At 38.9% G+C, this 18210-nt stretch overlaps 1 protein-coding gene across 1 annotated transcript in view; it reads left to right on the top strand.

Annotated features, from left to right (window-relative positions):
• LOC123311076 (neuroligin-1-like) overlaps positions 1-18210 on the top strand; it is a 167206-nt gene that overhangs the window by 92336 nt on the left and 56660 nt on the right. The window contains exon 5 of the mRNA XM_044894841.1: positions 9566-9721. Coding sequence (XP_044750776.1) covers positions 9566-9721 — 156 coding nt within the window. The remainder of the gene's footprint in view (positions 1-9565; positions 9722-18210) is intronic.

The following is an 18210-nucleotide window of genomic DNA, read 5'->3' as shown; positions in this document are numbered from 1 at the left end:
AATGATTTCAGGGGTGTATCGGTATCGTTCATTTGGATGGAATATTTGTGAATTCAATAGGGAGTCTAGTCACTCATCAGGAAAGTCTATCAATTTTCGACACGCGTAACTCCCAGAAAAATCATCGTAGAGCTGGAAGTGATATATATTCTGAAAGAAAAATCCTTTCCAGTGATAAATCTCGACATTTCATCCACTGCAGCAAAACCGTTCGATCTCGAGGAAGTTTTAACTGAACCCCACTTTTTGGGAATTTTGCGAAGGTCAAATTTCGAGTAATTTATTCTGCTGGAAAATGATCGTTGATCCAAACGTGATACATATTCTGAAAGAGCAACTCTTCTAGTAATAAATCTGAGAATTTCATCCATCTCAGTATAACCGTTCGATCTTGAGGAAGGTTTAACTGAACCCAACTTTTTGGGAATTTTTCGGAGGTCATCTTTAGAGTGATTTACCTTTCAGGAAAATCATCGTAGATTTGAACGTGATATATATTCTGAAAGAGCAACTCCTCTATTACAAAATCTGAGAATTTCAACCCTCTCGGCATAACCGTTCGAACTTGAGGAAGGTTTAACTGAACCCAAATTTTTGGGAGTCGCATATCTTCCAGGAAAATTATCGTAGATCTGAACGTGATACATATTCTCAAACAGCAACTCTTCTAGTAATAAATCTGAGAATTTAATCCATCTCAACATAACCGTTCGATTTTGAGGAAGGTTTAACTGAACCCAACTTTTTGGGAATTTTTCGGAGGTCATCTTTAGAGTGATTTACCTTTCAGGAAAATCATCGTAGATTTGAACGTGATATATATTCTGAAAGAGCAACTCCTCTATTACAAAATCTGAGAATTTCAACCCTCTCGGCATAACCGTTCGAACTTGAGGAAGGTTTAACTGAACCCAAATTTTTGGGAGTCGCATATCTTCCAGGAAAATTATCGTAGATCTGAACGTGATACATATTCTGAAAGAGCAACTCTTCTAGTAATAAATCTGAGAATTTCATTCATCTCAACATAACCGTTCGATCTTGAGGAAGGTTTAACTGAACCCAACTTTTTGGGAATTTTGCGAAGGTCATCTTCAGAGTGATTTATCTTCCAGGAAAATCATCGTAGATTTGAACGTGATACATATTCTGAAAGAGCAACTCTTCATGCTGAATCGCAGTCTTTTTTCCAAGCTACAGAGGGCTGATAAACTCCCAGGAGGCATAAAATTCCAAGAGTCCATACCTCCATCAAAATATCCGAAAACTAGGCAGGAATAAAATTAATACAGGATCGTGGAACGCCAGCCGGCTGCATGCGGGACATTTTTTCGCAATTTTTTGCAGACTCCTAACGGAAACATGAAACACAATTCAAATTTGTCATGCAGAAATTCCGACTTCCATCCTGAATACATAACGGGGCAGGAAGCTGAGAATTCGCATTCAGAGTAGAGGCCCTTCCTGCTGCCCACACTTCCACTGCGGAAGTATGGCTCACAGGAGAACAGGTATATTTCCGAAATTATTTCTGGAACGCGGACACGCGTTACTAGAATCGGGATCAGTTTGTAGACCTGCACCCTGGCGCGTATTTCGAAATTTTCATTTTCAATGAATGTTGTATGAGATGGGAGGCAGTTTGGGCCGTTCCAGGATGTCCTTGTGGGGTTTTTGTTGGGAAACTTGGATGAAGAACACGTCCAGAGATGTTTTCAATGCCAGTTCCTTGTTAGGTCTCTTTCAAATCGAGTTGGGTCAATATTATCTAGGCTGGAATTCACACAATAGAAATGAAAAGTAATATTTGAAAGATGCCAATCGATATTCTATCGAATTAAAACACAAATAATAAAAGGAAGGTTGCTCTTTCAGAGTATGGATCACGTTTAAATCTACTATGATTTTTCTGCTAGATACAACCTAACTCGAAAGTTGAATAATGGAAAAATGAAATACTTGATTTTCTGGTGAACAGTGTTAGATATACGAAAATTTGGTGAGCAGATGTAGGTTCTCGAAAATGCTCAATCTATTGCGAGCAATTTCGAAAGCCTATTTCTCTGAGTTTAGATTTTCATTTTGGAAATGGCATTTTTCAAAAATTGCATTTTTCAATTTGCTATATCGCTTGTTATATCTGTCCGATCGAATTGGGATTTCCGATTATATAATCAGCGTTGGCTAGGCTTCCACCCTAGTACAAAAACTCGATTTCGAAAATCCCGATTTTTTGGGTCAAAAATGAGCAAGGGGTTAGACCCCCATAAAATGACCTATTTTCTACTCTGTCTGAAAATCAGGATGCTCTATTACTGTCTTAGGATATGGGGTGTATAGAATTTGTTTTGCAGATTCTAGAAAACCAAACAGTTGATGATTCAATAGAGGGTTGCACTCCAGAGAGCTCTTCGAAGTCAACTTGAAAATGAAAAGTGGAAAAACAAAAGAAATCATTTTCTCCTAAACAGGGCTAGATATTTGGAATTTTGGTATGAAAATATAGGTTTTGAAACACGCTGAATCGATTGCGAGCAATTTCGAAAGCCTATCTCCCTTCGTTCAGATTTTCATCTTGGAAATGGCATTTTTCAAAAATTGCAATTTTCAATCTGCGATATCATCTGTTATATTTGTCTGATCCAATTGGGATTTCCGGTTTCATAATCAGCATTGCTAAGGCTTCCACCCAAGCACAAAAACTTGATTTCGAAAATATCGATTTTTTGGGTCAAAAATGAGCAAGGGGTTAGACCCCCCTAAAATGACCTATTTGCTACTCTGTCTGAAAATTAGGATATTCTATTACTGACTTTGGATATGAAGTGCATAGAACTTGTTCTGAAGATTGTAGAAAACCAAACCGTTGATGCTTCAATAGAGAATTGCACTCCAGAGAGCTCTTCGAAGTCAACTCGAAAATGAAAAGTGGAAAAACAAAAAAAATTATTTTCTCCTAAACAGGGCCAGATATCCAAAATTTTGGTATGGAAATATAGGTTTTCGAGCACGCTGAATCCATTGCGAGCAATTTCGAAAGCCTATCTCCCTTCGTTTAGATTTTCATCTTGGAAATGGCATTTTTCAAAAATTGCAATTTTCAATCTGCGATATCTCCTTTTATATTCGTCTGATCCAATTGGGATTTCCGGTTATATAATCAGTGTTGCCTAGGCTTCTACCCTATAACAAAAACTCGATTTCGAAAATCTCGATTTTTTGGGTCAAAAATGAGCAAGGGGTTAGACCCCCCTGAAATGACCTCTTTGCTACTCTGTATGAAAATCAGGATGTTCTATTACTATCCTAGGATATGGAGTGCATAGAATTTGTTCCGAAGGTTCTAGAAAATCAAACAGTTGATGCTTCAATAGAGACTTGCACTCCAGAGAGCTCTTCGAAGTCAACTCGAAAATGAAAAGTGAAAAAACAAAAAAAAAATTTTCTCCTAACCAGGGCTAGATATTTGGAATTTTGGTATGAAAATATAGATTTTGAAACACGCTGAATCGATTGCGAGCAATTTCGAAAGCCTATCTCCCTTCGTTTAGATTTTTCATTTTGGGACTGGCATTTTTCAAATTTCTCAATTTCACTTGAGAATTCGTCAAGACTGAACGGTTCTCGAAATTGATGAAATTCTCAAATTCATTACTAGAAGACTTGCTCTCTCAGAATATGTATCACGTTTATATCTACGATAATTTTCCTGGAAGATAGTCGACTCTAAAGATGACTTTCCGTTGTGCCGAGAAAAAATGGTAAAGAATCTACTGTTAAAACATTTGTACGGAGTCAAAGACTCGGCCTGTATATAAAACTATCACATAGAAATGAAATTTCTCATAGGATAACCGCGCCAGACTTTGCGCCGAGATCAATTTGTAGAAAAGGCAACCAAAAGTAGATTTTTGTGTAGTCTTGAAGTCGTTTCCTGCGACCCGCTTCGATATATATGAGGCAATTCCTCACGATGGAAACGGAAAATATTGGTGCCGCTCAAAAAATCGACAAATCTACTCTAATACTCCAGCCTCGAGAGGGAGAACATCGAAGAAGGGCTTTCTAAAGTCACTAAATTGCCGATATATCTTCGAACGTCTCGGAATCTCGAAAATCAATTTTCCGACAACTTCAGGAGGATGGGAGTTCAATCCGAAGTGCCGGCGTGATCGCTGATGACTATTCCATTGGATTTTTCACCCTGTTCTCTCCTGTTATGCATTTTCGACTCAGGGACAGGTTTCCGTGCTTTGCTGTTAGCGATAATCCTCTTGATTGATTATGTGCTTTTGAACCTACCTCTTTCATTCTTACGAGAATAATATGAGCTACAGTAAATACACTGCGCAAAAAAATTAACGCACATTATGGAAATCTCAAATTTATTCTACAACTGAAGGTGTTCTCAATGATAATTATTTTCATCAGAATTATGCATGCATATGTTATCCACTTTCAACGGTTTTCTTCAATACAGATATTTTTTCCCAGCAGGAATAAAAAAAGATGATATTATCAGATTTTGAATGTATTGGCTCCATTCTAAAATCAGTTGTTCTCGATCAATTCTAGTGATCAATAGTTTTTCTTTCGTTTGATTTTCTACACTCGATCGCTATGCAACGCGAAACACGCAATTCGACCCAAGAGGAATGTGCCCAAGCGGTAGTTTTGCGAGAAGAAGGGTGGACATACACAAGAATTGCAGAAAGGTTTGGAGTTTCCCATACAAGTGTGTCCAGAATGTTGCAGCGATTCAGGGAGACAGGTATGAATGTCCGAAGACCAGGACAGGGTAGACCACGGGTAACAACTGCCATTCAAGAACGTTACTTGAGAGTTTCTTCGTTGAGACAACGGTTTGCAACGGCTCGCCTCCTTCAAATTCAGCTTGAGCAAACTCATGAGGTGTAAATTAGCACTCAGACAATAAGAAATCGCCTCAGAGAATATGATTTAAGGCCTCGTGTCGCGGCAAGAGGCCCAGCTCTTTCTTTTGCGAGAGAGCATATCCATTGGGAAGAGGCCGATTGGGAAAGAGTTCTCTTCACAGATGAGTCTAGATTCTGCCTCTACCATTGTGATCGACGTTCCCTTGTATACAGACGTCCACATGAAAGATATGCTCAGTGCAATTTCCTGAATACTACTGGTTTCGGGGGAGGATCGATTATGGTATGAGGTGGAATATCTTTGACTGCTCGCACAGACCTAGTGGTCGTTGATAATGGAGCTATGAATGCTGATAAGTATATAAGGAACATTCTTGAAGAGCATGTAGTGCTACTTGCCCCATACATTAGTGAAAATTTCATTTTTATGGACGATAATGCCAGACCCCATCGTGCGCGCATCGTTCAGGAATACCTAGAAGAGGTCTCTCGAATGGAATGGCCAGCCAGAAATCAAGATTTCAATCCGATTGAGCAGGTTTGGGACAACCTCAATAGAAGGCTGAGAAGTTAAAATCATCCAGCTACTCCTTAATGACTTAGGAATCCAACTCGGAGAAATCTGGGAAGGATTAGATCAGAACATTTTAAGATCACTCATTTTGAGTATGAACCGTCGTTGCCGAGCTGTTATTAACGCAAGGGGTGGAAATACCAAGTATTAAATCACTTATCAGCATTTCAGTATTTTGAAAATTGTTCATTTCTCTTCTTTCACATAAGATTCGGTGAAATCCTGAATTTTTCTTCCATTTAATGTGTCTTGTTTCGTTCAAAACCTTCCCGAGAGAACATAAAAAATAAGTTATAAAGTCAATGTAGAGTTAACTTCCATTAAAATTGAGATTTTCAGAATGTGCGTTAATTTTTTTGCGCAGTGTATTTTATACTGTTACACATATTCATCTTAAGTACTCTCAGTGTATACCACTAGGTATACAGGTTGATGCTGCTAAAATACAGTAGGTGATTCCTTGTCCTTGTACTATTATTATTAAAAGGAAATCTATTTTTGTCAGAATTTTAATTTTATTGGATACAGAAAGGTTTTCTTGACTATGGCAGGATTTGGATGCTTTCATAATCTATTGCTAGAAAGGAAGTTTTCAATTCGGATAGAGTCAATGGTATCGAAACCAAATACAGGGCAGCTAACAATTCCCAAGCCTCCTATATCAGACTCCATCCGTGTCACATAAAATTCGATTTATCATTCAGAATAACGTGAATTCGGTCTGCTGATGGATATGCCGCGCCCAAACTTGATTTTCCTCGCCAGGTTAAGCAGAAAGAAGAGCGCATTGATGGGTGATTAATGGTGCATGTAACAATCTCGAATTGATTTATTGGTATTTCCATACGATTGGCGCTCGAGGGCTTCGCCACATGAGAATGGAGGCTGAAATGAAAAGTGTTCACGCCGAAGAGTATTGTTGAGTGCCATATTGGCTTCATTCCGTATTGAACCCAGGATTGCCAAACTCAGAATTAGTGATTAACTGTCGACTTTTTATCGAGCAATATTTCGAAGGGATGTTTCTGTACCTAACAGATAAATATATTAGGATTTATTGCATTAATTCTTTGCTTAAAATACAGGTTAGCAAGAAGACATATTATGTTTGTAGACTGCATGATGGAGATAATCACAAAAACTGTTGTAATATTGCTTTAATTTTCTAGCCAATGGACATTACTTTCAAATGCCATATTTTCTATTTCCTACAAGGATATATTGAAAAATTCTTAGCCTACTATAGAACCAAACAAAATTTCAATGTCAACATATTTTATTACTCAACATATTCTCCTCTTAACTGGATACATTTATTACAGCGAACCTGCAACGTCTCTAGACCGTTCAGAAAAAATTCGTTTTCGCTCTGCAAACTTGACCTCCACAGCTCTTATTACCTCCTCGTTGAAAAGGAATTTACGACCTTTTAAACTTTTTTTCAGTTGAGGAAAGAGATGATAGTCGTATGTAGCCAAATCTGGTGAATAAGGGAGGTGTTCTAGTAATTCAAACCCTAAATCACGAATTTTTAGCAAGGCAACATGAGATTTGTGCGCAGGGGCGTTGTCCTGCAAAAACAAAACACCTTTGGATAGTTTTCCGCGTCTTTTCTCTTTAATTTTTTCCCGTAGAATGGTCAGTAATGTCGAATAGTAATCTCCGGTTATTGTTCTATCCTTATCCAAAAAATCAGTCATGATTACTCTATGGTAATCCCAAAAAACTTATGCAAGAACTTTTCCAGCAGATTTTTGGACACGAAATTTCTTAGGTCTTGGAGAACCAGAGTGTCGCCATTCTGTCGATTGTTGCTTTGTTTCTGGATCGTAGAAATTTACCCAAGTCTCAAGATTGAACGCGATGCTTCTACCCTTGCACGCTTTTGGTCAACATTCAAACATTTGGGGATCCATTTTGCAGCAATTTTTCTCATGTCCAAATTGACGTGAACTATAAGATGAACGCGTTCGTATGAAATATTCAGTGCTTCAGATATCCGTTTTAGCCCAATTCGACGGTCTGATAAAATCATGTCATGAACTGCATCGATATTTTCGGGGACTGACACAGAAACTGACCTTCCCGATCGGTCATCATCTTCAATGGAAAATTTACCTCTTTTGAAGCTTGTAGTCCAAGTTTTCACGCTCGCATACGAAGGACATTGATCACCAAGGGTATTAAGCATATCTTCGTAAATCTGCTTACCCCTTAACCCTTTCAAATACAGGTACTCGATTATGGCTCAATAATCTAATTTTTCGATTTTCACAATTTCGGTGAACATCTTCCTTCTTTTAATACATTGCGTAGCTCTGGTTCACTTTTTTGACCTCAAACATCACACTGACACTTCTGATGAGCTAATGTTCGTTGCTATGGCAACGCAATATTTTTTGTATGCATGGAACTGGTCTAGGCTAACTAGATAGCAATAGAACCTCGTACTCATAGCCAAAATGGTCCTATCTTTGGAATTGGAATCATATCTATGTCCAAAGAATATTGACACGTCATTGTCCATAAAATTTTTGACACAAAGGATGCGGTATCAAAAATGAAAAATAGAAGAAGTAAATTGAAAAACTTCTGACAGTTGATTGACAATTTTTTTTTATTGCCCAACCGTCATGCTAACGCCCCACCAATATCCTGAATTGTGAACAGGGTGCAGATCCGTTTCAGTCAAGGACCGCATATATACACACACACAACTATTCCGGGGGATCATTTTTCATGAGGCCATTCTCATACTTCCGCTCCCTTTCCCACAGAATGCTTTCAGAATAATTCAATTTCGCACTGTTATTCCAGTTTTCTTGCCCAACGCAAACGATGAGCGAAATTCCGTGGCACATAAAAGTCCCCTTATTTCAAGTAGCACATTTTTCCCTTCTCGGTCGAATTTTCTGGAGGTAGTTTTTTTCATTCAATTTATACAGTCATAAATTAGGGTTATTTTACCTTCAGTAAACATCAGGACTTGTTGTACACTTTTACGGTGAATTACCTTGTTTTATTGCGCGTTTATTTCCTCCCACCTTTTACTATAATGGTCCTGGAAGTGGTTGGACCGAACGGCCTATAGCGAGAGAACGATCCTGCATAGCAAGGTTAGAGCGGGCCTTGAATATTTTCCGAGCTTACCGATGCTCCCGAAAACTACTGATTTGTGGAGGAATCGCAGGTGTTTATGATGGAAGGAATATAGGGGTTTTATGGCTCCTCTAGGTGTGTAGGAAAGATTATTGGTACCAAGTAGGATATAATCGTAAACTCTACTCAAATACTGAATCCAAAATGGACTTGATTCCTCTCAACAATAAATTCAGAAAATTCCACGGGGGGAACAGTGTTAATAATCTTACTTAGTCTCAAAACTTATTTTTTAACACTCACCTTCAATTGCTTGAAATATAAATCCGAAAAACTGTTATAGGACAACCATTGGATTCCTATTCTGATGAGTTTTGATTGAAAGCTACCTAGTATAGTTGGAGAGCTTCCTTGGATATTCTCCTGATTAGATCCTTGAACTTCAAACGGTCTGTATGATCCCAAAGTAGAGACCTGTATAAATTACTCATTTTAATTGAGTAGCAGAAGCTCCAGATAAAACTGTCTTAAAAATTCCGCGAATAGCAGTGGCCACTGAAGTATGTAAATAACAAAACTTTTTGTCAATGTTGAAAAGGGAAATTTCCAATTCAAATCTTCCGCAGAATGTTTGCTTGGAAAGTTTTGGACGCCTCCGGCTACCATTTCACAAAAGGAAATCAGAAAAAGCCTGGAGTATGCGGAATCTTTCTTGCTGTAGTTTGCGACAAATTTCATTCAGGCCTGAATATCGATGGAAACTTTCAATTCCTCACAGTTTTCACGTGAGACAAACGCCACAAAAAATTCCAAATAAAAACCATTCAATTTAGGTGGACCAAGAGACTATTATGAAAGTACTGATGCTTGAATTGCTCGTACGACTATTAGGCGGTAAATGTGTTGGAAAGTGGCATTTCAATTTTAAGTTTTCTTGCCTTTGGCCTTGTGTTTCAGAATTTTCCGAGGGTGTATTCAAAAATACATTTCTTTCTAGGTAATGGAGATCCGGAACCAGAAGCCCTTCCTTGCATAGTTTACGTCCATGGAGAAAGTTATGAGTGGAATTCTGGAAATCCTTACGATGGTACAGCTTTAGCATCAATGGGAAAAGTGATTGTGGTCACCATAAACTTTCGGCTAGGAGTTCTTGGTGAGTATAAAGAAAATATGGACCCAGATCTGGAGTAGATTATAATCCTCTCCAGATAAGTTGAATAGTCAGAATACAATGAAAAATCTTAGATTTCCAAATAGGGCCTATTTCCCAATTGGGGTGGAAGGGGAAGGATGCGTTTTATAGCCTCTCCACTCAAGTGCCCGTAAGAGGTGTTGGGATAATATTCAGATTTGATGGAGGCCTGTTTAACCTGAAGCGCATCAGAGCAAAAACCAGTACCAAGTTTATCACTGAACTTCAATATGCAGACGACTATTCACTCACTGAGCTAGCAGCTCAGAGGATCTACAGATAATGATGGACAACTATAAACATATATACGAAGCTTTAGGCCTTAGACTCAATATCGACAAGACCAAAATCCTGGTAAGTCCGCCAGAAAACCTTCAAACATATATCAGCCTGGAGAATGAAACTCTAGAACAGGTCGAGCAGTTCAAATCCTTGGGAAGTTTCATAAATAGTAGGGCTAATCTAGACACGGAAATACAAAACCGTATCAATTCGGCATCACGGGCATTCTGGAAGCTAAAGGACAGAGTGTTCCAAAATCACGATCTCAATCTGAAGACCAAGACAGCTGTTTACAAAGCAGTGGTCCTCCCAACGCTCCTTTACGGAAGGGAAAGCTGGACGCCCTACAGGCGACATATTAAACAGCTTGAACAAACGCAACAACGTCATCTAAGACAGATAATGCACATCAGATGGTTCCACAAAGTTTCGAATGCAGAAGTCTTGCAACGCGCGAGTTGTACAACAATTGAGACTCAAGTAACGAGGGCCCGACTCAGATGGAGCGGCCACATTCTGAGGATGCAAGACACAAGACTCCCCAAAATGGCTCTATATGACGAATTCACTGAGGGAGCCCGGAAACCAGGGGGCCAGTATGAGCGGTTTAAGGATACACTACATCAATCCCTAAAATTAGTTAATGCCAATAATAACTGGGAACAACTAGCGTTAGACAGGTCACAGTGGAGGTCTTTGGTACACAGTTTCAATGGAGAATCGAGAAGGATACAGCGGCGGCCAGATCTGGTTGGTGACTATCCATGCCCTGAGTGTGGAAGGATCTGCAGGTCACGGTTGGGTCTCTTTAGTCACAGGAGGGCACACAGTCGCAACTAGCCTTAAGAAATTACAAGTCTGTTCGCATTTCTTTTCTTTTTTTTTCTTCTTTTTGTAGATTTATTCCCGGTAACGGGATACAGCAATGAATGAATGAATTTCCCAATTACACCTGGAACCTCATTAATACAGAAAAAGGTTTATGAATACTAGCGTTCATTTAGCGTAGCTGCAGTATCTGGCAAAGACAGTAAATCTAATACTCATGAATTAGAGGTGACTGGTACACTCTCGTAAATCGACTCATAAGACTACTCGAAATTTTATCGCATTTTTCCCCTTTACAACGCCGCATTTCATCTTATCATTCCATTTTAAGGGCGGAAACATCAAGACTGCGAGTTTTCGATATCAAATTCCCGCGATCCGAATAAATTCCAACAATAACGTCTCCCCCCGTACGTACTCAAACCACTCATGTAACGCCGCTGTCTACCACGTCACGTTGATTGTCTGGGGCGGTAATTTATCGCTGTCATATCTCACTACCTCACTTGCTGCTGCTGGTGGGTCCCCTTTTCTCTCATCAGGAGCACGTCTGAACTATGCGATAACAGTTTTCGTCATATTGAACGAGTTTCATTATCGCAGAAAAACGTGTTGAGGGTGCAATGAAGGTACAGTTGGAGGAGGCTGGGGGGAAGGGGGAGAAATTGGAACACCTGAAGTTGTCCTCTTAATTATTTTGGAAGATATTGAGTTGTGAGGCTGAAGTTCTCGTCTGTGTTTTGAGGGGTGAAACTGCATTTTCGGAGGGTGCTACATCTGATTTTCACTAAAATCGTCTCTTCGTAGGTGAGACATATGTTGAGTAATAAAATATTTAGACATTGAAATTTTGTTTGGTTCTATAGTAGGCTAAGAATTTTTCAATTTATCCCCGTATAAACAGATTTCCCCATAACAATCTTTATGGTATGAAATCGTAAGAAATGCTTCTTGTTAACTTTGTATATAGAAATACAATTGCTTTTGCTTCAATATCATGCAATGCTCCCTACTCATCTTCACGAAATAGAAGACTTATGAGCGAAAACTTCTCCAGAGCACCAAACAAGTTTTTTGGCGAGTTTTCGAGTCTTCACCCTCCCAATTTTCCACGAATCATTAAACCCCGTGCCTTCCAAATGAATTCTGCGAAAACACTAACTGGAAAGAATTCCCCAACTGTTTATTCCACTCCGGTTTCGCCACCGCTCCCCAATAATCAACAAAACAACATATTTATATTCAATCCATTCCAGGCCATCGCTATAGAAACTTCTGTTTCGACATCGCCTCATCTGCTCTAGCCGCGTAAACATTTGAAGATTTCCACACTGGAATCCTCGAAACGAGTTTTCCGAGCAATTCCGAACGGAATAGAGCAACTTTCTGGAAGTTGAGTGCCAGCCGAACGACTCAACTCTGCGTATGTTTTGTACTTTCGATAAAGGGGTGAGAACAGGCAATATGCCGGCTTTCGGCAAGGTCTTCGGGTTGCCTTGAGGCTTTCGGAATTTTCAGTATGGGGAACTCGTCGATCAATCTTGGGAAGCAACTCGTGGATATGGGGATTTACATTGATTTCGTACAGATTTCTCTCGGCACCTTTTCTGCTTCACTCAGCCTTTCAGGGGTTGCTTGGAATTTAGATGTGTGCAGATATGTAAACTGTAAATATTGAAGTAGGATCATCTCAGGAAACGATGGAGGAATGTCACCTTGTTCGTACACTCAACAGTTTTTGAAGTTCTTCTAATAAAAGCAAAAGCTTTAGGCTTTCCCATAGCTTAGATCTTGTCCAGACCTTCTTAAGCTTTGGTGATTATTATCAGATGTCTGTTATTGATGGATAGACTGATAGAGGATGAGAGTAAGAGCTATCATATACAACTCAATAAGTATTTACAAATAAGATGATAGTCGGATGGAGCCAAATCTGAATAAGCGGGGTGTTCTAGTAATTCAAACCCTAAATCACTTATTTTTTGCATGCCATGAGATTTGTGTGCAGGGGCATTGTCCTACAAAAACAAAACAACTTTGGATAGCTTTCCGTGTAAGTAGTTATCAAGCATCCTTAGAGCTTTTTCACCTTGACCTACTTTGGAGGACCTAATGTCTGATTACTGCTGGAAAACAGTTTGGCTGGACTTGAAATGTTGAATAGGTGTTTGATACCTACTACCACCGTATCTTGGCAATTGACCATTATGATTCTTCGAAAGGTAAACGAGCTGTGTTCTCCAAATGCCCCATGTCCTATCAATTCATCCTATCGTCAAAATCTATTTGTTCAGCTGCAGGACACCGTCCAACCTTAACCCAGAGAAGTGTGCCCATACATCAAACTGATAAAAAAGCGTACATAAAGCTATCTCATTCCGCGCATCATATGCGATGATATCGATGTGAAACCGGGTTTATGTTTGTTCCTCTATGGTTTTTCCAATTATGTTTGCTCAACTTGTTCCAGGTATGTTATCGCGTTCATGGAATGAATTAACCGTTTACCGTGAACAATGTCATATATCAAACCCAGTCACAAGGAAAAATGGATGCATGAAACTCACAGTTCCCTTTTAAACTAAAACGCTGAAAAGTGCTCGCGATGGAATATGGTTTCGTGCCATTGAAATTTTCATTGCACTACTGCACGTTGATGAATTCGTCTAGTTGATTTTGAGCACACAAAGGATTTGTCTTTCGCGTTGGCGGTGCTTTGTAAACCAATTATGTACACCATTTTTGATTGCAAAGCTTTATAGTACTTCCGACATTTCAGAAGACCAGAATTCTCCAATTCGATGGATGTTTATTATACCAAACAACATGAAAAGAATTCAAAACCATCTTCATTCTATACATATGAAGAATGTTGTTATTGCTTTGCCATCATGGTCACTACTGAATCAGATTGAAAGCTAACTACTCAACTTTATACAATGCTGCAAAGGATGAGCAAAGAAGATCTACCAAAAAATAGTTTGAAGTAGATGCGAAAGGAAACACAGAGATTCAAAACGATGTACTCAAAATCGATTCGAATAGTTCACTCAAGAAAGAAACATCTCATGGAACCAAAAATGATGAATGTATATGAAGCAAAAGAAAGTCTCTGGTAAGAGAATGCTTGGGCTTTGGTAGAGTGCTGTGTCTCTATTTCTCTATATGGTGCACGTCTCTCTTTCACGTGATCCTTATAATATTCAATTTGGCAAAACCTACAGCTCAGTAGGAAATAAAGTCTAGAAGGCTTTAGTCTCAAACAGTCATTGGTATGATCACAGTAGGCTTCTGATTATCCTAGTGAGGGAGTAAGAAAATAAGTAGGGGAGAGTTCCTTTGAATCGGACGGCCCATGAACCGGACGCTACAGTTTTCTACTACACTCGATGGTAATTTAGCACCCTTTACGTAAATCCCATTTTTGCCACAAGGCGCGAGCCACAGGGTCGGCCATTTTCCAAGAGATATCGATCGATGTTGCAAAAATAGGATTTACGTAAAGGATGCTAAATTACTATCGAGTGTAGTAGAAAACTGTAGCGTCCGGTTCATGGGCCGTCCGATTCAAAGGAACTCTCCCCTACTTATTGACTTTCTAATTTATTATTTGTTTCCCTGGATAGATATATAATGTTCAAGGTCCACTGGATTGATTTCCGTTATCAGATTTCTGATCGGTGTTGCCAGAAGGGTTTTTCGAAGGATCTCCACCAGATGCTGGAGTTGTAGAATCCCCATCTGAAGAAGGTGCAGAGTTTCCGTCAGAATTTGAAGTTGATTGTTCAGCACCTTCCACGATCATTCCCTGAAAAGAACATACGTTATAATGTTTGATTCTTCACGAAGCAATTGAGTATAAGACGATGACATGTCAGAGTGCTTTCTCAGAACACAAGTCTTGATGAGGGTTCATCGAAGACATTGTTCTATAAACGTGTGTTTATTTGAATTTGGCATAGATAACTAGGTATAAGAGATCTCAGTTCGATCTGAAGAATTGTAGCAATTTCAGGGATAGAACCAGTGAGTGTTTTTTTTATTCCTATATCTATGAGCTGCTGACTGCTGTAATGCTGTATTCAAACTTCTAGATTTTTTTGAGCAATCAATGTATGTCCATTTTATTGGGATGTACCAATGTTCTCACAAATTTATTCAGATAGAAACTCACCAAGGTATAAATCACCAACATAAATGCAAGAAAACGCCTCATTTTCGGTGTATGGGCAGGAATGATTTCACCGAGTACTGTTCGACTTCTGATGATGGTCCAGCCCTGCTCCCCATCTATAAATACTCCTCTTGAAGAACAGCTAATTGAATTCAACATCGAAAATGGATTTCCGCAATATTAACCCAATTCATTCGATCGGAAATTCAATATATTTTTTATATCTGTTGAGACCGGATTATGACCGACGGACCTAATAATCCATTGAACAAAATAATGGTCATTGTGATTCATACACACTGGATGGAGTTTTTGCGAGGGTTTTTCATTCTGGAAATTATGGGACGACCTGATTTGTACGAGAGTATTTTTTTCGGTCAACATCGCTCAGATGCGCTATAATAAATCGTCCCGAATTTTCGGTGTTTTTACATTAATTTCCCGTAGGCAGGTGGATTATTCGAACTCTACAAATTCTAAATGGAAACCCGTGAAGTGTTAATTAAAAGCGTACCTTGAAATTAAAACTCGAACCGGGAACTAAATGAAATCCCTCATGTGATTTTAACAGCGTTCATAAAATATGTGAAAAAGCAATGTAGGTACATAGAGCCGCGCCTAATGTCCTTTGCAATTGCGGGTTTTCGTTCTTTTGAATGGAATATATGGAAAATGAACGCGGAGAAGCAGGGACCATTTGCATCCTTCGAATTCGTATGATTATTACTGAAAATTATCGAAATTTGTTAGCCCAGAAACTTATTACATATTTATAATGGAAATAAATATCATATGTGTTATTATGAAACTCAACCAACTTTCAAGAGAAGTACGTTTAATTTCAGCTGTGGAGCTGGAACATTCTTCGATATGCACGATAAGAATTAAGTTACTTTGTCACTGTCAAATTCTCGAGAGTCTGAGTGCTACCCTGCTCAATTTTCCAAGCCCGGAGATATCCTCCCCAAATCCATGATTTCAAATAGAATTTCTGGAGGAGCCGGTCGATTGAAAATGTTGATAGAATTAATTCTTTGTATTTCGGGGATTCGAGCAATCCCAGAGAACGCAACTGGAAGATAAAACGCCAATCTCAATAAGAATTGAGGGAGCAGGTGGACCTGCTTCTATTTATTGTCGTAGTGGAAGAAATAAGACATAATATGATGTTTGTTTTATCGCATCCATCTTCCCACCGTATAGAATTTCCCGATTGGCTATGTCCGATATGAAATCGTGAGATATACGGAAAAACCTATCAATTTTTAGGCAATTTCCGTCTTTCTAGAATAGAAGGCTAGCTTGAAATAATATTCGATTTTGATGATTCAATAGGAGTGCAAGGTTGAAGCTTCTAAAACGTTACCTGGTTTTCGAATCATCTGAATACCATTTCAACTTTATTTTTGAGGCTTTTGGGGGTGAGTTCCCTTTCCTAATCAGAATATACAGGGTAATTCCTTGAGTCGTACAAATAAACTGCTCCACATGAGTAAGGGATATTGACTTAAATTGCAAAAAAAATATAGTTGAAATAAGATTTTTGTGGTGAAAATTCATTTTAATATGATATCAAGTTGCAAATTAATTTTAGCCTGTAGGTCTGCAGCGTATACAGGGCGGTTAAGAAAAATCGAGTAAAATAACGAAATTTTATTCCCAGAGAATTCAAGCATTTTAAGACTATCAATACAATGTATGGGCATCAATAACAGCTTGACATTTTCTTTGCATACTACACACGAGGTTGTTTAACATTTCTTGAGGAATTTGGTTCCATAAACGGGGTAGAAGCTCTCTCAGATCATTTAAGGATTCTGGGGTAGGTTGATGATTATCTAATCTTCTTTGAAGCATATCCCATGCATATTCTATGCAATTCAAATCTGGTGAGTGCGGAGGTATTGGTAAATGTGCAATAACAAGCTCCTAGCGCGCATTGACAACTATGGCAGCACGGTGCGGTCTAGCGTTATCGTCTAGAAATTGAAAAGTTTCACCAATAGCAGCGTGAAAATTTGGCACAACATTGTCAATGACATGCTCCCTATAGTGTAAGGCGGTCATATTCCCAGGACAAATGTGTAGATCTGTGCGCCCGTTGAAACATATCCCGGCCCATACCATAACACTACCCCCTCGTAATGGATGGACTTCTTGGACATAGCGAAGATTACGGGGTATGAGTGGGATTGTCTATACCCTTATTCCTCGAGAATTTGAGAATCGTCCATATCTGGATTCATCAGTGAAAAGGACACTACGCCATTGATCGTTAAAATTGATATGTTGCCTTGCCCATTCCAGCCTTTGACGCTTATGGTCACGTGTTAATGGAACTCCTCTTAATGGACGTCTAGAACCTAGATTCACCTCTCTCAAACGTCTTCTGATGGTTTCGATGGAAACTTGGACCCATCTACATTTTGAAGAGTATTCCGTAGCATTCTACACGTAGATGTAGGGTTTCTTCTCGCCGAAACGGTGATGAAACGATCCAGAGCAGGTGTTGTTTTCCGTCGCCCACCAAGCCTTGGTCTTTCCAACACGGAACCTGTCTCCCTGAATTTATTCCAAAGACGAGATATCACACTTTGGCTGACTTGGAGCCTTTCCGCTACAACAACCTGAGTTAGGTCACCCTGTAGCATTCCGATAGCCCTATTAGCCTCAGCGTTCGTTAATTTACGTCTTGGCATTTTCAGAAAACTCGTTTCCAATTGAAGCCGTTGATAAACTGACTTTATTTCAAAATAAGAACATTCATGAAGGATATGCAAAGAACCAAACTTCAGAAAAAAGGCGACCAGATTGACGAAATGTCTCATACTGATTTTTATTGGATCGATTCAAGTTGTTATTGAGTTTTAAATGATTTTACAGCGATTTTCTCGAAGATTACATACTTTTAAAAACGATTGAATCCCTAACTCTTGTAGAGCAGTATATTTTAAATAATCGTCAAGACTGAACGAATAAAATTTTCAGATTTTCAACTAGAAGAGTTGCTCTTTCAGAATATGTATCACATTTCTATCTACGGTTAGTTTTATTGAGAGAAAAATTACTCTAAAAGTTGCTATCGAAAAATTTTCAAAAAGATGGAATCACTTAAATAAACGTCAAGACCGAACGGCTGCATCGAAATCGATAAAATTGTCAGGTT

This window comes from Coccinella septempunctata, chromosome 4 (assembly GCF_907165205.1).
Source record: "Coccinella septempunctata chromosome 4, icCocSept1.1, whole genome shotgun sequence".
Classification (NCBI taxonomy): domain Eukaryota; kingdom Metazoa; phylum Arthropoda; class Insecta; order Coleoptera; family Coccinellidae; genus Coccinella; species Coccinella septempunctata.
Note: the sequence above shows the minus strand (reverse complement) of the source record. Positions and strands in the feature narration are given on the sequence as shown.